The following is a 26006-nucleotide window of genomic DNA, read 5'->3' on the forward strand; positions in this document are numbered from 1 at the left end:
CTTCCCAAACCCTGAATCAACAGACTTGATGTGTGGCCAAGGACTCTGAATTTTACCAGCTACCCCTTGGGACCTTGACAGTGATGGTCTCGAGATCTCTCCATGAGCAACAGCCCTAACAGAACTCAGAAACTCCCAGGTGCCTCCTTTTTGCTGTTATCAATTAATGACACGTCCCTCCCTCAATGGCTCTTGCAGAATGACAGCTGCATTAAATCAGATCTTGTCAGCAACCTCCCTCCTTCCCCAAAAGCTTGGATCTTAGCTTCCTCCCCAGTCACAGCAAGAACAGGCTGCAGGGCCCGTATGCTTATCCATATGCTGATCAAATATCCAGTCCTGAACATGAACTGAAGGGTGTCAAACTGGCACCACTTAAGAGTGTGAAATTCAAAGCAATAAAGCAGTACCAAGTAACCAAAAGTAAGTTTGAGACATTATAACCCAATTCAGAAAACACAATCAGAAAACAGGACATCACAGCGCTGAGGGGGAGAGAGGGTAGAGTTCAGCACAAACCAATAAACGTGAGGATGACTATGAACTTGGCCTTGAATCTCAACTGGGAACAGTGAGACTTGCTCTTAAACTTTTTTACGTAAATGAACTTTGAAATGCACACATGAAAAGCATCTTGTGGCCATTAGTTAAGGATCCTGCTTCGTCAGGAAGAACTACTTTATAAGACAAAACGCCTGCCTCCTCATTATCTCTTCTATAAGGTCAGGTTCCCCAACTGTACCCCCAACCCCTGCCTGTGGCTGTGGCAGTGGCTTTCATAAGTTGTCTTGAAACCAATACCATCTCATCCTTTATAATACTGATATTGTTGGAAACATGAATTCCCAACAACAAAAACAAGTATGCAGAACAGGCTCTTTTTTAAACTCAGCGGCTTTGTGTCTAGGTGGTGTGATTTGTTTCTGTCTATTTTGTTTTGTTTTGTTTTGCTTTTGTGAAACACGCTTTTGGTTGATAACTGCCCTCTCATTACTGAACAGCTGTCTATTTTATTCTTCCTCACCTTGTGAGTGGTGCACATCAACACACTCTTCAGCAGACACCTGGGAGCCCTGATACCTTCTTCTTGTGGTGTTTTGTTTGTTTGCTTGTTGTTGTTGTTGTTTTACCCCTATGCTTTTTGCAGTAGGAAAAATAACCTCTCTGAGCCTTAACAGATGTTACCTTAGAGCTCCAAGGATGTCTCTTTCTCCACAATGGTTGTATTCCTGGGTAGGCCTGGCACTTCCAAGAGCCCAGAGAACAGACCATGGAAGTCAGTGGTCCCTCCCCATCTCACGGCTTGAAGACCAGAGAAGTCCAAGGCAGTCAACTGAAGGTTTGAAAGAGCCAAAATGGGGCCGGCACCGTGGCTCACTAGGCTAATCCTCCGCTTATCGGCGCCGGCACACAGGTTCTAGTCCCGGTCAGGGCGCCAGATTCTGTCCCGGTTGCCCCTCTTCCAGGCCAGCTCTCTGCTGTGGCCCGGGGAGTGCAGTGGAGGATGGCCCAAGTCCTTGGGCCCTGCACCCCATGGGAGACCAGGAGAAATACCTGGCTCCTGCCATCGGATTAGCGCGGTGCGCCGGCCGCAGCGCGCTGGCCGTGGCGGCCATTGGAGGGTGAACCAATGGCAAAGGAAGACCTTTCTCTCTGTCTCTCTCTCTCACTGTCCACTCTGCCTGTCAAAAAAAAAAAAAAAAAAAAAAAAAAAAGAGGAAAAAAAAAAGAAAGAAAGAGGCAAAATGGAAAAGCAGGAAAGGAGGGGAGGCTGGTGATTCCCAGTATCCTCCCAGCAAACTGGAAAAGGAACCAGGTGAAGAATCACTTCCTGAGTGCCTGTGGGCACAGAGTGTCCTTCATTTCCTTTCTTGCTTCTGGGAGAACTTGAGGGCCTAAAGGCCCCATCAGAGTCAAGGCAAGATGGCCAGGAAGCGTTCCTGGCTGGAAGGTATCAGCAGGCTCCAGCCAGGAGGTTTCAGGCCCTGGGGTCCCAAGGATAGAGAAGGGGGAAGAATGCATTGGTTATAATGATGGGGACGGTAATACTGATATAATAGCAGCTCCCATTTATGGAGCTATTATTCTATTATTATTTGCATTTTACAGGTAAAGACAATGAGGCACAGAGACGTTAAATCATTTGCTAGGTCTTGCAGTAATGAATTGCTGCAGCTGGTTTGGGAACCACTGTGGAAGCACTGTGCTATACTGCCTCCCACTGGCTACACTAGCATAATAAACGCATGAATTGCAAAACATGTTAGATAAGTGGAACTGTTCCACAAACCATATATGTCATTTAAAATTTTCTAGTGACCACAAAAAAGTAAAAAGCAACAGAAGACATGAATTTTATTTACCATTATATAAAATACTATCATTTCAGCATGTAATCAAGATTTAAAATTGTTAGTGATAGCTTGGTTTTTTTTTTATTCTTTTTTGTATTAATATGAAGAGAACAGATTCCATGTATTCAGTAGGTAGAGTTTCAAGAAGACAGCCATACTTCCTCCCCTCCTCTCTCCTCCAGTCCCCCTTCCCTCCCCCCTCTTTTTTTTAAATGATTTATTTATTTATTTGTAAGTCAGAGTTACACAGAGAGAGGAGAGGCAGAAAAAGAGAGAGAGAGAAAGAGAGAGAGAGAAAGTCTTCCATCCGATGGTTCACTCCTCAACTGGCTGCAATGGCCAGAGCTGCGTCGATCCGAAGCCAGGAGCCAGGAGCTTCTGACAGGTCTCCCACGTGGTGCAGGGGCCCAAGGAGTTGAGTCATCTTCTATCCCTTTCCCAGGCCCTAGCATAGAGCTGGATCGGAAATAGAGCAGCCGGGTCTCGAACCAGCGCCCATGTGGGATGCCGGTGCTTCAAGCTAGGGCATTAACCTGCTGCACAACAGCACCGGCCACCCCACCTCTCTCTTGAATCATTGTGTGTTTTCACTTCCAGTGCGAGCATAACCTAACTTGGAAAAGCCACATTTCAAGCACTCAAAAGCCACACATGGTAGATCTTCTGGATTGCACTGTGCAACACTGCAGCACTCAGGACCTTAGAATAAGATGGAGCCCTGGCCCAGGCTCAACAGGTCACATTGCACACAGTGACACAGGCAATCCTTTTCCCCCACTTCGAAACACATCTTCAGAAACAACTCAGGAGTGTTACTAACCTATTAGAGGCAGCCATGGTTCATTTGCTATGCTAGGATACAGTCTTCAGATCTTTACCCTGTAGTAACTGTGTCATTAGCTCCTTGACTTATTTCTGCATAATCTCCTTCCACAGTGTTTTGGCCAAAGAACAAAAGTATGTGAAGCCACGCCTCATGCTATTAGGGGGTCATTAGTCCCACTCAAATTCAAATTGGCTATAGAGCCTTACCTTAAACTCAGCATCACTAGTCCTGTGTGTGTAACTCTTTTTATTAAATCTCTAAAAGCAGTACGTTAGGAAAAACAGCATCATTCATTTCCTCCTCACATACTATGGATTGTTTCTCTCCTCTTGCAGAGGAGATGCAAATATTTATTGATGATTTTTGTGGCATTTTTTCTACAAAGGTCAAAGGAGAGCTTAACTATAATGTTTCATTCAGAAATATATCATGTCTTGGGTATACTGCAAGAATTATTAGTCATTGTGCTGTCAATGAGGGAGGGTAATGTATCATTGCACAATTACATTAATTCCAGCAGTACAGTAAAAGCAACATTTTAAAAAAGATTTACTTATTTGAAAGTCAGAATTAGAGTGCTTCCTCCTTCCCCCTCCCAGGCCCACATCCTCCCTTTTGTCCAGATCCTTGGTGCCTAACCAGACCCTTCTCAACTCCTTGCAATGCAAAAGGCAAAACAGATAAGCTGCACAGGGCAGCTATGAAACAGATAAGGGGGAAATTCCCCGGAGACTTCAAAGAGCCCCCCCCACCCACCCGCTTCTGCCAACTGCCTTCTACACCGCCCCCCCCACCCCCCACCCCCACCCCCCGGGTCCCTCCTAACCAGATAAAACCTGAATCCCAAATGCTCCCTGGGCACAATCTCTTCACAAGAAGACTGTTGCCAACCTTTGCTTCCAATAAAGCAACCTGTCTCTGTTGAGGTTGGTCTCCGTCTCCTTTTTTCTGTCTCTCCTTTCTGGGAGTATGAAAGACCAGAACCCCCAGCTATTACAGACCTAACGTTGTCTTCTTTCTATAAGAACTCAAGAAGCAAATACTCAACTTCTCAGGAGCTGGTTTTGGTTTATTTCTGTTTGTTTGTTTGTTTGTAATTTCTAATACAATCTCCTAGACTGTTCATGATTCAAGAAATTCCATGAAAAATTAACTACAAGCACCAAACCCACATATTCTATTTTTCTTTATCATGAACTCAGAAGAGACCACCTTCGGGAATTAAGCCATAGTGTTTCCCATGGCCCTTTAAATATTTCATGTTCATTCATTGCTGCTCTTTTGGGTTCTAATTCTTGTTAAATTAGTCACCAAGAATGTAACCACTTACCTTAATAACTGAATTTCTCCTTTATCTTTTGTTGTACTCCAAAGGAAGGAATGAAAGGCTCTCTGTCCACAATTCATTTAATTCATTCAGACAAGAAGGTGTCAATATTTACTCTGTACTGCAGAAAAAGTGAGGATGGAAAATCCAGTGAGCAATGTCTTTCCTACCTCATAATGTCGATTATACTACCTCTTAATGTAACTTGCTTTGTCTCCCCAGATTGCCCCAAACCTCCAAACATTCCCATGATCATGTTGGGGGTTTCTCTGGCTATTCTTCTCATCGGGGTTGTCCTACTGTGCATTTGGAAGCTCTTGGTGTCATTTCATGATCGTAAAGAAGTTGCCAAATTTGAAGCGGAACGATCAAAGGCCAAGTGGCAAACGGTACGTGAACACTGGGGGCCACTAGTGGTCCAGAAAGAGCTGGCTGCAGGAGACAGGGGAGGGCTCAGCTCTCTGCTCTAAAAGAGTTTCAATGGCAGGCTCTCTCTCTACCACCCTCACCATGACCCCCGCAGCTTTGTTTTCTGTTCTGCTGGAGGACAAAGGCACCTGTGTCCATTATCCAGGCCCAGGTGGGTGACATATATTTGTCTGTCAGTGCAGTGAAGATTTCCAGCACTCTGACAGCTCATGAAATGTGTGCTGTAGCTACTTAAGGTCATCAAGGAAGAAGACTTCATTCGGTTCTTCCTCAGCACCAGAGGATCCTATGTGCTAACACGCAGGTGCTCTATTCAACATTTCGTAAATTGATGTGCTCTAGCTAATGGAAGAATGCTCATGAATAGTATGTCAATTCATGACAATTTCTACAGAAGTGCTTGTTACTGAGAGAAGATTACAAACCAAAGTTGAGAAGACTTTTTAAATAACATGCAGTTCATTTTTCTGAATAACCTAAATTTTAAACAGCTACTTAAAAAAAGCATTAACCTTGAACCATACATATTCAATAAATATAATTTTTAAGGCAAACAGAAAACAGGACAACAGTTTTCTGTATTTCTTTTCCATGGGAGAAATAATTACATTTCTAGAGACCCACAGAAGCAATTTCATGGTTTTAATTTCATGTTTGTGTCTCTAATAGTGTGCCCAGCAATCTAATAGCAATTAGCTTACATTGCTGATTCTAAAACCAGTGTTATGACTGGAGAAAACCTAGGCAAACACAATGCTCCTATAGCTTTGTCTGCCCCAACAAATTGGTGTTAATAGGTTTTTTTTCTCTAAATCTATAGTGATATCTTTAATTCCTAAAGCAAATGGAATTTTACATTGTGAATAAATTATTCTTGATGAAATATGTTTATATTTTATGCAGTTATTCCAGACTAATTGTATATTTCGTACAGAACAATGAACATCAAAAATTTTCTTCTACTTGATCTTCCCATTAAAAATGTCTGGAGCCACAATCACCAAATGCAATGGGTGGCTCTTGGCTGGACCCTGATTTGTTCAGTCTGAGAGCAAATATACAGTTGTGAGACAACTGGAAAAATATTAGTACACACAGGATATTAAAATGATAACAAAGAAGCATGAAGTATGGTTAGTTTGATTAGGCATGATAATAACATTTGATAGAAAACACCCATTTTTTTAGAGATGTATACTGAAGTATATAGGAGTAGGAGAAATGAAGGCTGAGGTTGGTTTAAAATAATTCAGCCAAAAGAGAGAGTGAGAGGAAGGGGTAGTTGAAGTAGGTATGGTGAAATATTGGCCTTGTTGAATCTGGGTGATAGCTTTATGGAGGTTTGTCACACAGCTTTCCTTGTTTTGTATGTGTACAGATTTTTCATACTAAGCAAAGTTCTTAGCAAAGTGAGTTACAGGTTTCCCATGAGTGTATAACTGAGCCCTACTCAACCATGTGAAATGTAGCCTGACGGGTTACCTGGGTGACTTAGAAACTAGTGCTAATGAGGCCAAAGTTGTGGGCCAGTTCACTTCACCTGATCCCATGGCCACAGATGTTATTTTTAACTTTCACCAACCGTCAAACAAGTGCCTAGCCATGGTCAGAAGGTAATCAGGCAAAAGACTCTGCTTGCAATGGCACAAAGCAATGGCAGCGATTAGTTGAGCAGCCGTCTGCCCTGGGAAGTGGTCTTGGTATTCCCATTTTGAAGGCAAGGAAACTGGGGCTCAGAGAGGTCAAGGGGTGCTCCAAACTTCGGACAAATGGTGGGGCTAAAACCTTGATAGCTCGTTGCTCATCTAAGCACACCCTTTGGCTGACCCTCCTAGCAATAATAAGCAGGTGTTCCACAAACTAGCACTTGGGCAATTATGTGATGTCTGTCTACCAACCAGCACATTTTCATGCTCTCATACAAAGGCGGGAGTGCTGACAAATGATTAATATCTTTAAAATAACATTTTAATTAACGGTTAATTTCCCCCAAACATGAATTGTTCTCCCTCAGGATGTAGAACATGACTGAAATGCAAATGCTGAATCTTTGCCCATTCTTCTTCTAAAATGGGACAAAAACATGCATTAAACAGATAAAAGCATAAATGAAAAATATTATTCCCTTGTTAAATTGAGTTTCTTTGAATAACAAATGTTTGATGTTCCTGACTAGATAATGACTGGGTAGTAATTATTCACTTGGAGGCAAAAAAAGGTTTAATTCAAATAATTCAGTTCAAATTTCACTAATATAACTTTTCTCATACTAGAAAAAAATGTTACTCAGTGCATACATTTAGGAGTCTTCTGTTTAATTCAATTTTTATCTGAAAACCTCTTTATTCTTCAAGAGGTGAGTTTGACTGGTCTTCAAAACACAAGGGACCTCCAGGGACAGTAGGACCATCATGACTGCAAAGAAAGGTTACCTTTTTCTTGTGCTTTAAAAAATACCCCCTCCCTCTGCATATTCTTTATGAAAACACAAAATGCAAGATATTTAAATTCATCTTTGATTAGACATTTTTTTCCCAAGATGACAAGTCATTAACTTGAGGCAAAAAGTGTTCAGCCTGACATTTCTTGCCGTCATGGATTGATTTTGTACTGTGCTAAGCAAATCAGGTCTGCATTTGGCAGTTAGGCAATCATTAAAGAAGCTGTGGGTCATGACAGGAAATGTTCTTATTATCACTTTTTCAAGCTTGAAAAATGTGCCATTGCATTCACCGAATCCACAGCCTAAATTAGCAGCCACAGAGCCCTGGGGCGGGATCAGCCTCATGCTCCAGATGGTCAGGGGAAAACTGACCTTGTCTGAACAGTGCAGCACAGATTTGCCCAGAACAGAGTGGGAGTCAAGCCTGTGTCTCAGCAGCAGATCTTACACAGGGAGCTTGCCACCCACCCGGTGCTATAGGGGACATTGCTGGACATGTCCATGCTTCCTCCTGCCAACTCTGAGGGCATTCTCATGAGCTCTGATCCTCAGATGAGGTCAGAGATACCCTCTGCTTACACCCCCAATGACAATATATACATGCTATTCCTCCCCTTTTCGGTATCTGCCTTACCCTACTTCTAGGGTGGAGTTTGCTTGATCCATCACACCTCTCAGCAATGCCTTGGTCCTACAAAGAGTGCCCCCCAAATATTGAAGACCTGAATAAATGAAGCTGCTTTAAAACACAGGATAGAAACTACACGATCAAAGTGAGACAGTCAATGAAATATATACAAAATGGCATTGTGTTCTTCTGTCAATTACAACTCAAGTCATCCCCTTGTCAGTGCATAAACAATGTGGACTGCATTTTAATGCATTTAACATGATGGGGGGTGGGGCCCACTAAAAAGTACCTGACTTGACCAAGATCAAATACTCATTCACTGTTCGTCACTAAGCCTCTCTCTTCTTCCAGGATCAGCTCCACTCCTCATTCTCAGCCTACACCTCTTGTTTTGTTTTGTGTTGTTTTGTTTTGACAGGCAGAATGGATAGTGAAAGAGAGAGACAGAGAGAAAGGTCTTCCTTTTGCCGTTGGTTCACCCTCCAATGGCCATCTGATGGCAGGAACCAGGTACTTATCCTGGTCTCCCATGGGGTGCAGGGCCCAAGCACTTGGGCCATCCTCCACTGCACTCCCAGGCCACAGCAGAGAGCTGGCCTGGAAGAGGAGCAACTGGGAAAGAATCCAGCACCCTGACCGGAACTAGAACCCGGTGTGCCGGCGCCGCTAGGTGGAGGATTAGCCTATTGAGCCGTGGCGCAGGCCACCTCTTGTTTTTGCAGTTGCGTCTTCAGTTGCATTCCTATTCTTCTTAACCCACTAGCATCTGGTCTCTTAATAGAATTCCACATATGATTTTTGTTCTATATAATTAGAAGACCATATCATTCTGTCCTTCACCCTCAAACCCCTAAATTCTCATAGCAACAGGACCGAGTTCCCTCAGATCTAACCAGGTCGAGCTCAGAAGTAGGAGCAGTATGGCAACCTGGCCTTCAGTCACCATCCACCACCAGCCAAGGAACATCTTTTCTATTTGTTTTCATGATGCAGATAGCATCTCTCAAGAGAGATGAACAAAGGTAACATGTCACTCAGGCAGAGGTCAGGCCACTGGCTCTGAGTAACACGAACAGGTGCAGGTGTGATGCCTGCTCACAATAAAGGTATCATGGCAAATCCCAGGGCCATGAGCAGAGCAGGACAGGAACTGTTTTTCAATTCTGAGAGCTGAAATAAATGTACTGGGGAGGCAAATACAATTGGTATTTTTCAAATGTACATCTACAAGTTCCTACCACTACAATTCGTAGGATAAGAAGAGCGAAGTCTAGGATTTAGGAACACAGACAGTCACAGGTTCTACCTGGGCTCTACATGTACCCAGAAGTCAGCTTGGAAATACTAGTAGCACCAAACTTCTGGAGGCAAACGTCTTCATAACACTCTCTAGAACTAAAAGAAAAGGAAATCCCAAATGTGAAGACACACTATACGTAACAATGTGTAAGAAAACATTCAGTGAGCATTTACTATATGCGAGGCACAGCGTTAAAGGCCTTCACCCCTCGGATGACACAGGTACTTTGTTAACATAGATCAGGATACGAAGCTTTGGAGCTGCTTCAGTGAGGTCATGCTATGTAGCTGGATTTGAGCTCTGTCTGATGCCCAAACCTGCGTGTCAACCTTGAGAAGCAGAAGAGAAGAAACTACCCCTTACCCAGATCGCTTGCACTTGCCTAGAACAACTAGAGAGGCCCGGGCCTCTGGGCCACAGCAGCACTCCTGTTGGCACAGGGAAATACCTCCGCAGCCCCAGTAGCACAGCTGAGCTCTCCGGGCTTCAGTACACAACTGCCCTCTGCCCAAGGCAAAGGGCGTGTGCCCAGCTGGCTGTGGGACCTCCACTGCTTCATGAACCCAGAGTCCCACACTCCAGTCTCTTGCGCTGCTCTGCTTCCCTCAGTTCTATGTAGTAAGTAAAAGAAGCTGGTAAGTGAGAGCTGTCCAGGGCTTCCCTCCTGCTCCTCCAAAGCAGCCTGTTGCTACCGTCTCCCTCTGAGCCTTGATCTCATTGTCCCAAGATTATCTGTGCCCCTGTCTGATATCACTCACCAGCAACACATTTCCTTTTTTTTTTTTTTTTTGTCTCTGCTTTGTTTGTATTGACACATAATAATTGTACAGACTATGAGACACAATATGTGCATGATATTTTGATATAGCATTGTGTAATGATCAAGTCAGGGATGTTAACATATCCATCACCTTAAACATTTATAATTTCTTTATGGTAAGAACAGTAAAATGCAAGATTCCACATGAGTGAGATTGCACAGTGTTATTAAAGGCAAATATTATACAGCTCATTTCTGTGTGTTTCTGCCAGTGTCACTCCTCTTGTTCTCTACATTTCACTTCTGGTTCACCTATCAACATGCATTCTACTCATTCAATAAATACTGAATGCTTACCATGGGCTGTAGGCACTATCTCCATGCTGGGAAAACCACAGTAAACAAAACAGCTGAAGTCTTATTTCCTACCCTGAATTAGTACATTTCCAAAAGGGGTAAGAGTTTTAAAAATATACATAGGGGATTGGTTCTGCATATTTAAAAAAATAAATCAAAGACATAAAACTTAACATGCAGGAATCATGAAATAGCAAATGAATGGTCTCCAAAGCTGAAGCTGACTCTCCTCTTCCGATCTGAACTGCCTTTAAATTATAATAACAAAATGTACATACTTTCACTTGAACTTATCTTTTTTTCAGGGAACCAATCCACTGTACAGAGGCTCAACTAGTACTTTTAAAAATGTCACCTATAAGCACCGAGAAAAACAAAAGGTGGACTTTTCCACAGATGGATAGAACTGCTTTTCTGCATGGGAGAAGTCCATCTCGCTGATCGGAAATGTTAATGCACTATTGTATTTTTCCTTCTTTGTTGCTTCAAAATGCGGTTGGTTTAAGATAATAATAGGTCATTTGCAGATTAGTCACTCTCTTTATGAAGGTGAGGGACTATGTTGGTAGGTTCAAAAATAATCAAGAAGAGGAATATCCTTAGCGAAGAGGTGACTTTGGGGATCATTTGAGGAATACTAACTCTGTTGCATTAATGTTTCAAAAAATCATCAAAATGATTCATGGGGGCCTGATTTGCATTTGAAAAATGTTTGAAATTAGAATCTCATTTGTTTCAGGAATACAGCTACCTGAAGTCTGTCTCGGCAAAGTCACAAAGCCCATACGCTCATGTTGTATACCCACACTTGCCAATTAATTCTCAACACATTGTAAATCTGCCCTGTCCTAAAGGAAGATTCCTTTTTTAAAAGAAAATCCATTAGAAATGACATCCTGATGCTATATAAGCCAAAAGGATGCAATCCTTCGAAAGGTATCTTAAACACAAGATTGAGAATTAAGTGTTGTTAATGCCTATGAATTGGTATGTACCTAAATGTCAGGTATAGAAATATTTCATTTTACAGTTAAAGAAGTAATTTATAAATGAGGAGGTCAGCAGTAAGAAACAAAAATAACCTCTCTATCATTTAGCTCATTTTTAAATTACCTGAAAAAAATAATCTGAGTTTCCTTTTTGATCCTGACTTTTCAATTACTTCTCCCAAATTTCTCAAACCATTTTACTCAGTTGCACAGTCCTCTAAAACCCTATAAATTATCATGAAGTTTTTCATTTCTTTTTTTTTAATTACTTTATATAGCTCATTCAAAGAGAGGTCCAATAATACAAAAAAAGGAGCATGAGTTAAACAGAATAAAAATTTTAAATAAGACACATCAAGAGTACACAAGTCCCTCATGCATTACAAACATTTTAATCTGTATTCTCTTCCCAACTTGCACATTTCAGGATGCAGTTACTTTAAGGAGTAAATTTTACTCGCAAAATACATGCAGACAATTAGGCAGTTGACTGAAGAGATGGACTCTGTAGAAGGTTATTTCTTATGGTCACTACTGCTTTACAAAGCTCTTTCATCTCATTTGATCCTCATAGGAAACTAAGGCTTAAAGAGTGAATAGAAGAATTGGGTTCAGAATCTAGATCTTCTAGCTCCAAGTCATTTCCCCCTCCCACTGCACAAGACTGTCTCTTTTTCTCAGTGAAATGATAGATTGTATAAGTTAAAAAGTAACTATCATTTGTTTTTAAAATGTACTAAGAGTAAGCAAATGGTATTTAAACTATTGGAATACAGAGGAGATCCTATACTTTTGTGCAACATGTCTTACCCTTGATTAAATTATGATGTGGTGCCTTTCACTGCATGAATAGCTCAGTAGGTGGTGGAGGCCTTGTGCCTGTCCACTGACTTGTCAAAGCATTTCTTCAACTTTACAGGATATATCTATGACACGTGGACACTTGGAAACATTTTCTCTCTGTGTTTCTAAATAACTCAGGTAAATCAGACATTTAGGGGTACACGGACATCCAGAAAGAATTATTAAACAATGGCTTTGGAAATCTGAGGGCTGGTGTACCCTCTTCGTTTCTGATACCCAGAACCTGGGAAAATCTAGAACAACATACAAGTTGCAACACTGATACACAGCAGGAGTAGTCACCTCTATTGGACTTTTTGTGTTACTATTCTATTATTACTGGGATGGGACTTAGAAAATAGAAGTTTCCTTTGTGTGCATTAGGGAAGGTAGAGAAAAATCTTCTGTTTTCTCTGAATACTGTTTTGACCCCAGGCAGGACCTTGGCAAGGCCAAAACATTAACAGTAGTACTTCTGTTCACTGAAGAGTTATGTTACATGAAAATAAAATGGTTTTTGTATAGATTGTTTTATTCTATTTTGTGTTGACATAAATAAACATGGTAATTTAAACAATGAACCCTAGATGGGTGATAATTTCCTTTATTTATTTGGTACAAAAGCCTCTTCTTGGGTTTCTGGATCCTGTTGGGACCTGCTCTGTCTTGCTGGACTCAGTGTGGAGCCAAGGAAAGGAGCAGAAAGAGATGGGCACAGAAACAGGAGGCAGCAGGGAAAGGGATGGGCGTGCTGCATGGTCACCAGACCTTTCCAAGCAGGCTGGACATCAGCCACATTTTGTCAAATCAAGTTCCTGAGGGTTCAAGGGGGCCTTGCACACAACCTCCTTACTTCACTCCCCAAATTCATGTCTTACCCTTGTATATTAGATGTGACTGTGTGGTTAGGAATAAGACCTTTGAAGGATTAATTAAGTTAAAATGAGGTCATAGGATTGAGCCTTACCCCAATGAAGAGGAGATTTAGGACACAGACATGTGCTGAGGGAAGACCATGTGAAGACACAGGAGAAGGGGCCGGCGCCATGGTGTACTAGACTAAGCTTTCACCTGCAGTGCCAGCATCCCATATGGGTTTGTGTCCTGGCTGCTCCTCTTCCAATCCAGCTCTCTTCTATGGCCTGGGAAAGCAGTGGAAGGTGGCCCAAATGCTTAGGCCCCTGTGTGGGAGAGCCAGAGGAAGCTTCTGGTTCCTGGCTTTGGATCAGCCCAGTTCTGGCCATTGCAACCATTTGGGTTTGAACCAGAGGATCAAAGACCTTTCTGTCTGTCTCTCCCTCTCTCTGTCTGTAATTCTGCCTCTCAAATAAATAAGATTGTTTTAGAAAAAGAAGCACATTTCGTCAATTAAGATACATACAGATTGAAAGTAAGAGGATGGAAAAGATATTCCATGCAAACGGAAATAAAAAACAAATAGGAGTAATTATATTAATATCAAATAAAACAGACTTCAAGATAAAAAAACTATTAAAAAGAGACAAACAAGGTCATTATATAATGATTAAGGGATCAATTCAACAAGAAATCATGATTACAGTAAATATATATGCACCCAGTGCCAGATTACTTAGTTTTATAAAACAAATGCTAATAGATCCAAAAAAGGAGACATAAACTCCACTACAATAAAGATGAGGGACTTCAACATCCGATTTTAATCAATGGGCAGATAACCAGACATAAAAATCAACAAACAACAACTCTAACCTACACCATTAGACCAAATGGAACTCAGTTATCTACAGAACACTTCACCCCACAGCTACAGAATATATATTCTTTTCATCAGTGCATGGAACATTCTCTGTGATACACCATATACTAGGCCATAAAACAAGTATCAACAAATTCATAAAAATTGAAATCATATCATGTATCTCTTTTAACCACAAAGAAATAAAGCTGGAAATTAGCAACAAAAAAAATATACAAACGCATGGAGACTGAACAACATGCTCCCGAGTGAACAGTGGCAGAGACACAGTTCGGGGTAGGGGTAGAGTCCAAGTTCTAAAAGACAAAAAATTACCAAAATACTTTACCCATAGAAGAAAGCAAAAGGGAAATAAAAAAATTCCTTAAAATGAAGGAAGATGAAAACACAACATATCAAAACTTATGGCCGGTGCCGCGGCTCACTAGGCTAATCCTCTGCCTGTGGTGCCGATACACTGGGTTCTAGTCCTGGTCGGGGCGCCGGATTCTGTCCCGTTGCTCCTCTTCCAGGCCAGCTCTCTGCTGTGGCCCAGGAAGGCAGTGGAGGATGGCCCAAGTGCTTGGGCCCTGCACTCCAGGGGAGACCAGGAGAAGCACCTGGCTCCTGGCTTCGGATCAGCGCGGTGCACTGGCCACAACATGCAGGCCGTAGCAGCTACTTTGGGGGTGAACCAATGGAAAGAAGACCTTTCTCTCTGTCTCTCTCTCTCTCACTGTCTATAACTCTGCCTGTCCAAAAAAAAAACAAACAAACAAACAAAAAACAAAAAACAAACAAACAAAACACTTATGGAGTACAGCAAAACTTCCTCTTAAGGAAGTTTATATCAATAATGGACTTCATAAAAAAATTGGAAAGATATCAAATAAATGATCTAATAATGCATGTCAAGGACCTAGAAAAATAAGAACAAGTAAAACCAAAATTAGCACAAGAAATAATAAAAAAATTAGAGAAGAAATAAAACAAATTAAAGAACTACACAAAAAATCAGCGAGATGAAGAGCTGGTTTTTTGAAAAAATAAATAAAATTAATAAACCACTGGCTCAACTAACCAAAAAAAGGTGGGGGAGACAAAACTAAAATTAATAAAATCAGAAGTGGAAAAGGAAATACTATAATTGTTACCACAGACAAAGAATCATTAGGAATTATTATACACAGCTATAAACCAACAAATTGGAAATGTAAAAGAAATGGATAGATATCTGGACACATACAATTTACCAAAACTGAGTCATGAAGAGCAATAGAGTAATAGAGTCCCTTCCAAAAAAAAGTTTAGGATCGCATGGCTTCACTGCTGAATTCTACCCAACTTCTAAGGAAGAACTAATTCCAATTCTTCTTAAACTATTCAAAATAATTGAAAGGAGATACCTTAATTCCCAAGTGAGAGAAAGATGCAACAACAAAGAGGGGAAGAGGAAGGAGAGGGAAGGGAAGGGAGGGGGAGGGCTGGGGAGGGGAGGAAATACTAGCAAATTGTATCAAAAACACATCAGAAAGAGTATCTAACCAGACCAAGTGGGATTCATTCCAGGGATGCAAGGATGGTTCAACATATGCAAATCAATAAATGTGATACAACACATTCACAACATAAAGGACAAAAGCTATATGATTATCTCAAAAGACACAGAGAAAGTGTCTGATAAAATACAACATTCTTTCATAATAAAAATAAAATATGAAAAAATTGCGTTTAGAAAGAAGATGCCTCAATACATCGAGGCAATACATGACAAACCCACAGCCAGCATCATATTGAATGGGGAAAAGCTGGAAGCATTTCCACTAAGTTCCAGAACCATACAAGGATGTCCACTGTCACCTCTATCATTCAATATAAATTCTTGAAGTTTTAGCCAGAACAATTAGTCAAGAAAAAGAAATCAAAGGGATGCACACTGGAAAAGAGAAAAATCAAAGTATTACTGTTTGTAGATGACATGATCCTAAATATATGGGAACAAAAAGACTCCACTAAGAAACTATTAGAAATCAAGAGAATACAGTAAAGTTGGCCAGCACCGTGGCTCACTTGGCTAATCCTCCACCTGCAGCGCCAGCACCCCAGGTTCTAGTCCCGGTTGGGGTGCCAGATTCTGTCCTGGTTGCTCCTCTTCCAGTCCAGCTCTCTGCTGTGGCCCAGGGAAGGCAGTGGAGGATGGCCCAAGTTCTTGGGCCCTGCACCCACCTGGGAGACCAGGAGGAAGCACCTGGCTCCTGGCTTTGGATCTGCAGCGTGCCGGCCGAAGTGGCCATTTGGGAGGGGTGAAACAACGGAAGGAAGACCTTTGTCTCTCTCTCTCTCTCTCTCACTGTCTAATTCTGTCTGTCAAAAAAAAAAAAAAAGAATTCAGTAAAGTTGCAGGATATAAAAACACACACGAATCATTCTTATACACCAGCAATTTTCTGGCTAAGAAAGAATGTATTGGGGCCGGCGCCGTGGCTCACTTGGTTAATCCTCCGCCTGCAGCGCCGACATCCTGACATCCCATATGGGCACCAGATTCTGTCCCGGTTGCTCCTCTTCCAGTCCAGCTCTCTGCTGTGGCCCAGAAGGGCAGTGGAGGATGGCCCAAGTGCTTGGGCCCTGCACCCATATGGGAGACCAGGAGGAAGCACCTGGCTCCTGGCTTCAGATTGGTGTAGCTCTGGCCATAGTGGCCATTTGGAGGGTGAACCAACAGAAGGAAGACCTTTTTCTCTGTCTCTCTCACTGCTAACTCTCTCTGTCAAATTAAAAAAAAAAAAAAAGAACATATTAAGATCAGTCTCATTCACAACAGCTACAAAAAATTTAAAATATCTGGGGATAAGCTTAACCAACAGTGTGAAAAATTTGTACAATCAAAATTTCAAAACATTAAAAAAAATAGAAGACACAAAAAATGAAATGATATTCCATGTTCATGGATTGGAAAAATTAATGTCATCAAAATGCCACAGTGCCAGCCCCAATTAATTTCACAAATAAGGAAATTGAGGCATAGAGATGTTAAGTAACTTCCCCAGGTCACTCACCTACCAAGCTTTGAAGTATTAAGTAAAAACAAAGCTGTATAGGAATTAGGGTGGTAAGGATACATGTTAATCAATATTGTATTGCAACAGGTAAAAGAGCCTCCCATGAACTGAAGTCAACTTCCACTTGTATGACGGTAATTGACATTTTAATTTTTAAAGGTTTATTTATTTATTTGAAAGGCAGAGAGAGAGAGAGAGAGACAGATTGAGAGAGAGAGAGAGAGAGAGAGAGAGAGATAAATCTTCCATCCACTGTTTCACTTCCCAAATGCACACAACAGCCAAGACTAGTGCCAGAAGCCAAAAGCTCCATCCAGTCACCCACATGGGGGCAAGGAACTCAAGTATTTGAACCATCATCCACTGCTTTCCAGACACAAAAACAGGGAGTTGGATCAGAAGTGGTCTGTGGGTGTCTCAGGTAGCAGCCTCACCTTGTGTGCCACCACACCTGGCCCCAAGTGGACATGGAGAATTGGGTGGGGGCTTAATGGAGTCAGGGGAGTGAAAAGTTACAACAATGCAGGGAGGCAGTTGTTCCTACAAAACTCATCTGGATTTATTAGAGAAGATAGTCTTTGGGCTGGTGCTGTGGCGAAGTGGGTTAACGCCCTGGCCTGAAGCACCATCATCCCATATGGTCGCCAGTTCAAGACCCGGGTGCTCCACTTCCGATCCAGCTCTCTGCTGTGACCTGGGAAAGCAGTAGAAGATGGCCCAAGTCCTTGAGCCCCTGCACCCGAGTGAGACCCGGAGGAGGCTCCTGGCTCCTGGCTTCGGGTTGGCGCAGCTCCAGCCGTTGAGGCCATCTGGGGAGTGAAGCAGTGGATGGAAGACCTCTCTCTCTGTCTCTCCTTCTCTCTGTGTGTAACTCTGTCTTTCAAATAAATAAATTAATTAAAAAAAAAAAAGAAGAAGTTAGTCTCCTACTTCCCACACAGACTGGAAGACAGGGGCCCTTTCTTCACATGTGGATTGGAACAAGTAGTAAAATTGTTTTGATAGCTTTGAGTTTCCTCAGGCAGGTACTTTAATAGGGTATAGGGTCATTCTGTGTATGAGGTCTTGAGCTGTTTGTTGAAGTCTTTCTAGGCCAACAGTGAGGTCCAAATGAGAAGAGGGCTCAGAGGAGCCTGAGTAGAGTTTGATCAAGGAAACTTTTGTCAAGAGCTAGTATTTAAAACCAAATAGCCTAGATCTGGAACGCATGCTCTGAACCAGTATGCTATACTATCTTATAAATCCCAGGTAAACACACAGTGATCACAAAGCCACCACATGCTGACTGTCTGCTATAACTGGCCTTACGAAAAGCACACTGTGTATCTTAACACATTTATTTTTCAGTCCTGTATTGTTTTCCTCCACTCTTGGGAAACTGAGGTTCAAGAAGCCTGAGGGATTTGCCCAGAGGTAGTGAGTCTACAAATGACTGTAGTGAGGTGAGATCTCATTTCATTTCAATCACAATAACACTTTTTTCATTCCATTGTCCTCAGTCTTAAACCCTGTGCCACCCTGATGGTCCCTGGTAGGGCTCACCTTCACTTGCCTCTTCTTCTGAATACATAGGAAGGTGCCACCTCTAACCTGTCCTAGTGGGATATGTCTTAAGTTGCTTTCCCAGATGTAGTAGTAATGAAGTAATATAAAATTATGATGCCATCTAGCTATGGGAGCAGGTGTTCAGCTTACTGGTTAAGATACTTGTGTCTCATATTAGAGCACCAGGATTTGATACCTAGCTCCAGCTCTTGACTCCCACTTCCTGCTAATGGGCATGCTTGGATACAGCAGTGATGGCTTAGTTAATTGAGCCACTACACATGCAAGGCCATATTGTGTAAATGCCCTGAATTAAAGTTTGTGAAATGTCTTAAACCCCCCAAAAACAAAATCCACACATTTTAATGCTACTAATAAACTTCACATTTATTTCATAATTTTCCTTGACAAATAACTATTTTCCCTTATATTCTATTTTTAAGTAAAAAATGTTATGCTTCTTTTGTTTACCTCCTTCTGTCAGATATTCTACTACCTTCTCTGCAGACTACTATTAGTTTTATAATGTTGTTGTGGGATCATGAAAATTTAAATTAAATAGGCTCTTAAATGTATTTTATTTGGTTTCAGTATATTAAATTGATTCCAAAAGTGTACCATTTTTGGAAGCTTTTTTGCTAATATGAGGGAGAGAAAAAAAATAAATAACATTGAAAACACTGAACATTTATAATAAAAGTTATGAACTTGTCACAGAGACAAAGGAAATCTACAATGTTTTCCTTTGAGTTTTCTCAGTCTTAGCCACATAATGTTCATTCATTGCTTGATTTAATCTAGCTTGATATTCATTTTAAGAGATAACCAACCAATGCCTTAATAAAACTCTATGATTCATTCAAAATCCTGAAAATGCTTTCAGTTCCAGATGGACACAGAAAAGCATGCATTGTCATTTTCATGTTGTGGTTGCAGAGTAACTTTCTCCATAAGTGAAACTGTCATTTAACATCCTAAGCTTAAAACGAGTCAGCACCAGGTTGCGAATGTTTCACTGTGTCTTGACTTCACACACTGGGAAGTTGACAAGGAAAAGAGAGCAACCTGACGGCTTACTGATGCTCAACCCAGTTCTATCCACATTTCTACTGCATCTTTCCCCATCGCTTCCCTAGGGTTGTTGTGAGAATTCAATGAAATAATATATGAAAGCATTTGTCGCAGTATTCTCCTTAAATAGTAGCTGCGTTCTTTAACTGAGTGCCTCCAGTAACTACCTTCTTGGAAAAACAGCAAGGTTGGGGTCTAAGTAGGACTGCAGGACTGGGATACAACAGCAGACATGTTTCAAGGAAGAACAATGAAAATGTGCATGAAAAACTCCAAAGGAATGTCTCCAATGCCATGGGTCACAAAGCTCAAAACCCTCAAGGCAGTACATTTTAAGAGGAGGATGCTGGATCTGGGCCAGTGTGGTTACAGCTTCTTGAATTGTAAATGAGTAATATATACACTGGCCTGATCTAAATCCATGGGTCCCAAGCAATTCCACTGCCAGGGCTCTTTGAGATAAGGAGATCAGAGGAAAGAGGAGCTGCTTCCAAACAGCCAAGCACAGACAGATGGCTCCACTGGCATAGAAGGCAGAGCATTTTGCTGTGGAGGGGAGGTGGGTGGCCAGTGGAGCGGTGTCCCCTGCTGCTGGCTGAGCAGCACCTAGAGACCAGCAGCAGCAGGGAATGCAGTGAGTAATGGGAACTTTAGTGGGGTCCTGGAGGCAGGCCCCAGCACAAATAGTGGAGTGTGGTGCAGCTTTCTGGGCCCAGGCATGGGACTGTGGAGGTTGCAATGGGACAGCCACCTAACCGAGCACCAACAGGATGCCATGATGCAGATGAGGTACTCTGAGAGGACCCCAGACACTAGAGTGCAAGTGACTCTCAGAAGGGGCCTCTCAAGATCTGGCAGGTGGCATGGTAAGGGCTGTCGTTCACAAAATTCAGGCCTAAATGTTGAAAAGACGTTACTCATACCTACTGGGGAGTGACGCTTGGAAAGTTTTGGACTTGAAGGACAGATATATTTAACATGAAGATAGAAAAAGTAAAAATAATTTTAAAGATTTATTTTATTTATTTGAAAGGCAAAGTTAGAGGGGGGGGGGCAGAGACAGAAAGAGTTATCTTCCACTGCTGGTTCACTCCCTAAATGGCTGTAATGGCCGGAGCTGGGCCAATCTGAAGCCAGGAGCCAGGAGCTCCCACATGGGTGCAGGGGCCCAAGGACTTGGGCAATCTTCTGCTGCTTTTCCAGGCACATTAGCAGGGAGCTGGATCAGAAGTGGAGCAGCTGGGACTCAAACTGGTGCCCCTATGGGATGCTGGCACTACGGGTGGTAGCATTACCCACTACACCACAACACCAGCTCCAGGAAAAACATTTAAAAATTTTTTTTCAAATTAACATCTGCAGATCCTTAGAGGTCATTGCTCAATTCTAAGTAATTTCACAATAATGTACTATACTCTGTCCTTTCCCTAGCCAGGCATTCCAGAGGGAGAGTCCACAAAATAGATGACAGATTTTCTGAGAAATAGGTTGGGCTGGGAAAACCGGGAGACAGAGTGAGGAATGGTATAGGTCACGAGGATCTACTGGCAAAAATAAGAATGCTGATGGGAAGAACAAAGCCACAACTATTTATGCTAAGTAGCGAGCACAAGTGACAGACTTCAGATTTTAAGAAACTCAAGCAAACAAGCCAGGACCAGTTCAGATGCAAGTTTAGCCATCCTTAAAAATAATTACTCGGGCGGTGCTGCGGCTCACTAGGCTAATCCTCCGCCTTGCGGCGCCAGCACACCGGGTTCTAGTCCTGGTCGGGGCGCTGGATTCTGTCCCAGTTGCCCCTCTTCCAGGCCAGCTCTCTGCTGTGGCCAGGGAATGCAGTGGAGGATGGCCCAAGTGCTTGGGTCCTGCACCCCATGGGAGACCAGGAGAAGCACCTGGTTCCTGCCATTGGATCAGCGCGGTGTGCTGGCCGCAGCGCGCCGGCCGCGGCGGCCATTGGAGGGTAAACCAACGGCAAAAGGAAGACCTTTCTCTCTGTCTCTCTCTCACTGTCCACTCTGCCTGTCAAAAAAAAAAAGAAAGAAAGAAAAAAAAAATAATTACTCTTAGTAATAGGAATTTACCTGAATAGAATGCACAAGTTAAAACATAGAAAGATTTAGTTAAAAGGGATGCACAGGTTTTCTTAGGGCACGTGGGTGAGTCACATAACCCCTCTGGGAAGACAAAGGACCAGAGAAAATTCCAGAAGGTGGAGAATTCTATCACAGCCAGGGAATGAGATGGTTAGGAAGTCAGGCCTGGGTGATTGGTGTAAATGCAACTCACCGCAGAGTAGAAGTGCCCCCTGCACACCCCCTGATTTGGAAATTCAATTACTTTGAAAGCAAAATTACCCAGAGTGAAAAGTCAGCACAATTAGATGTCATTAACTATTCATTGAAATAACCCAATAAATCATTTTTTTAATACATGATTCAGGGAGATTTGGAAACCCACAAGCAAAATTCTGGCAACTAGAACAGCACTGAGATATGGTTTCTGCAAAAATGCTCCAAGACAATTGGTAGGACTTTCTATCGTCTGGTCTGAGGAAAGACAGTGTTCATGGAAGGCAAACAGTCTTCATGGAACCCAGGAAAGGAAAGAAGGCAAGATCTGGACTAAATGGAGTTTATTCTGGGAATGCAAGGTTTGTTGAACATGAAAAATCAGGAAATAGTTCACCATATTAACAAAATAAAAAAACATATGATGTTTCATAGAACCAGGAGTAGTAATAAGCTGATGACAGATGTCTGCTGTTCTATAGCACAGTAGCGTGATGATAGCTAATGATTTATCATGTTCCAAAATACCTAGAAGATTATGAAGGTTTCCAACACAAAGAAAGAAGTGCATGAGGGGGGATAGACAAGCTGGCTACTCTGACATGATTATTATACATTATCTAAATGTGCCATAATATCACACTAGGGGCTGGCGCTGTGGTATAGCGGGTAAAGCTGCTGCCTGCAGTGCCGGCACCCCACATGGGCACTGGTTTGAGTCTCAGCTACTCCACTTCCAATCTAGCTCTCTGCTATGGCCTGGGAAAGCAGTAGAAGATGGCCCAAGTCCTTGGGCCCTTGAACCCACAAGGGAGACCTGGAAGAAGCTCCTGGCTCCTGGATTCAGATTGGCCCAGCTCCAGCCATTGCGGCTGTTTGGGGAGTGAACCAGCAGAAGGATGACCTTTCTCTCTGCCTCTGTAACTCACCTTTCAAATAAATAAATAAATCTTTTTTTAAAAAAATCATACTGTACCCTCATAAAAATGTGTAATTATTTTGTGTCAATTTTTAAAAATCCATTCCTGGAGGGGAAAAAAACTCTCATAGATATATAAGGGAACTTCTTTAAGCTAATAAAAGACAACTCCCAAGCCCCACAGTTAACTTAATGGTAAGAGACTCAATGAGTACCCCCTAGGATGATAAGCACAACAAAGATTTCCACTCTGAACCACTTCTCTTCAACATAACAGTTCTAGTCCTAGAAGTTATAGATCATACAACCAGGTCAGAAATAAAATAAAAGGCATCCAAATGGACCTTTGACCAGAAAGTAAAATCTAAAAATATAAAAAAGGTGGTCTCTGTAACCATGGGTTAGGCAAAAATTCCTTAGACACAAAAGCATGATCCATAAAAGAACAAATTGATAAAGTAGGGCTGGCGCTGTGGTGTAGTGAGTAAAGCTGCTGCCTGCAGTGCCGGCATCCCAGATGAGGGCGGTTCAAGTCTCAGCTACATTACTTTCAATCCAGCTCTCTACTATGGCCTGGGAATGCAGTGGAGGATGGCCCAAGTCCTTGGGCCTCTGCACCCACGTGGGAGTCCCAGAAGCTCCTGGCTCCTGGCTTCAGATCTGCATAGCTCCACCCGTCGTGGCCATTTGGGGAGTGAATGAGCAGATGGAAGACCTCTCTCTTTCTCTCTCTGTGCCTCTGCCTCTCTGTAACTCTGCCTTTCAAATAAATAAATAAATCTTTAAAAAATTTTTGATAAAATTAGACTTCATTAAAGTCACACTTCTACTCTTCAAAACACAATATTAATGGAATAAAAATATAGGCGACAGTCTGGGAGAAAATATTTGCAAATCAAGGAACCTGTATCCAGAATGAATAAGGAATTCTCAAAACCCAATAAGAGGGGCCAATGTTGTTGTGCAGTGGGTTAACCTGACACCTGCAGCCCTGATATCCCATATGAGCAATAGATCAAGTCCTAGCTACTCCACTTCTGATTCAGCTCCCTGCTAATGGCCCATGTGCCACCCATGTGGAAGACCCAGGTGGTGTTCCTGGCTCCTGGCTCCTGGCTTTGGCTTGACCCAGACAGGGATGTTGTGACCATTGGGGGAATAAACCAGCAGATAGAAGATCTCTCCCTCTCCTCCCCCTCTCCCCCTCCTCCTTCTCCTTCTGCCTTCAAATAAATGAATACGTTTTTTGAAAAAAAAAAAAAACATTAAGAAGAAAGCAATCAATTTTGGGGGTGAGGGGGAGAGATACCAGATTTGGACAGTTCTATACAAGAAATAATACATGGATATCAAATGAGCTCATGAAACAATTTTCAAAAACATTAGTCATTAGAGAAATAAAAATTCAAACCACAATAAATACTGTTACATGCCTTTTAGAATGGTTAAAATTTAAAGGACTGACCATACCAAGTGTTCACAAGTGTTCCTAGGGTTTCCTGAACAAAGCACTACGGGAGTGGACATTTATTATCTCATGGCTCCGGAGGGAAGGTATTGAGACCCTGGTGCTGGCAGGGTAGATTTCTGCTGTGGACCGTGCAGGAGAATCTGTTCCTTATCTCTCCCCCAGCTAGTGGAGGTTTGCTGACAGTCCTTCCCATTCCTTGACTTATAAATGCATCACTCCGTGCTCTGCCGTCTTCTTCACATGGTGTTCTCTTTCCATGTGAATAACTCTTGTTTTTTTTTCTTTTAAAAAAAGATTTACTTATTTATTTGAAAGAGTTACAGACAGAGGTAGACAGAGAGACAGAAAGGTCTTCCATCCACTGGTTCACTCCTAAATGGCCGCAATAGCCAGAGCTGAGCTGATGCGAAACCAGGAGCCAGGAGCTTCTTTCAGATCTCCCATGTGAGTGCAGGTGCCCATGGACGTGGGCCATCTTCTACTGCTTTCCCAGGCACATTAGCAGAGAGCTGGATTGGAAGTGGAGCAGCCAGAACTCGAACCCGTACCCATAATGGATGCTGGTGATGCAGGCTGGGGCTTTAACCTACTGCACCACAGCACTGACCCTTATCTCCTCTTTTTTTTTTTTTTTTTTTTTTTTTTTTTTTTTTTTTTTTTTGGTTGACAGGCAAAGTGGACAGTGAGAGAGAGAGACAGAGAGAAAGGTCTTCCTTTTTCCGTTGGTTCACCCCCCAATGGCCATGTGCGGCTGGCACACCACACTGATCTGAAGCCAGGAGCCAGGTGCTTCTCTTGGTTTCCCATGCAGATGCAGGGCCCAAGCACTTGGGCCATCCTCCACTATACTCCCAGGCCATAGCAGAGAGCTGGACTGGAAGAGGAGCAACTGGGACAGAATCTAGCGCTCCGACTGGCACTAGAACCCGGGGTGCTGGCGCCGCAGGTGGAGGCTTAGCCTATTGAGCCGTGGCGCCAGCCATCTCCTCTTTTTATAAGGACACTAGGCTGTACAAGATGATGGCCCACTCTACTGACCTCATTGTAATCTGATCATCTGCAAAGACCCTATTTCTAAATAAAGTCACATTTACATGTCCTGGGGCTTAGGTCTTCAACAGCTTTCAGGGGTACACAATTCAGCCCATAATTGGGAATACAAAATGATACAACTGTTTTGGAAAACAATTTGGTGTTTTTTAAATAAAGTGTCTGGTCCTAAGAATTTTAGACAAGAAAAACTCTTTATTGCTGGTGAACCAAACTATTATAAAACAAACTACTGATGTATGTAACAACATGGCTGTATCTTAAAATATGCTAAGAGACCAGATCATAAAAAAAGACTGTGTACCATATGATTCCACTTGTATAAAATTCTGAAAATTGCAAATAAATCTGTAGTGACAGAAAGCAGCTCAATAATTGGTTGGGTTTGTGGTAGGAGGGGTTTGAAGGAGGACCTATTATTTATAATTTATACTTTAACACAGCTATAACAAAGGACTCATAATTTTATAACTCACTGAATCACTAGCAATGCTGATCATCGCTTATCCAAAATCTTTGTGAAGTAGGAGAGATGCGATTTAATTTTAATCCAGGTCCTTGCCTTCTACTTAGAGAAGCATTCTAAATACAGGCACATATGTAGTGCACAAAGAGGTAAAG

At 42.2% G+C, this 26006-nt stretch overlaps 1 protein-coding gene across 7 annotated transcripts in view; it reads left to right on the forward strand.

The window, feature by feature from the left end:
• Nucleotides 1-12840, forward strand: part of ITGB6 (integrin subunit beta 6) — a 158961-nt gene extending 146121 nt beyond the window's left edge. For all 7 annotated transcript variants that reach the window (XM_017342884.3, XM_070070781.1, XM_051849508.2 and 4 more), the window contains 2 exons: nt 4730-4896; nt 10733-12840. In XM_017342884.3, the coding sequence (XP_017198373.2) occupies nt 4730-4896; nt 10733-10831 (266 nt within the window). In that variant the 3' untranslated portion in view covers nt 10832-12840. The remainder of the gene's footprint in view (nt 1-4729; nt 4897-10732) is intronic.
• The last annotated feature ends 13166 nt before the right edge of the window (nt 12841-26006 follow it).

The sequence above is a fragment of the Oryctolagus cuniculus genome, chromosome 3 (genome assembly GCF_964237555.1).
Source record: "Oryctolagus cuniculus chromosome 3, mOryCun1.1, whole genome shotgun sequence".
Taxonomy (NCBI): domain Eukaryota; kingdom Metazoa; phylum Chordata; class Mammalia; order Lagomorpha; family Leporidae; genus Oryctolagus; species Oryctolagus cuniculus.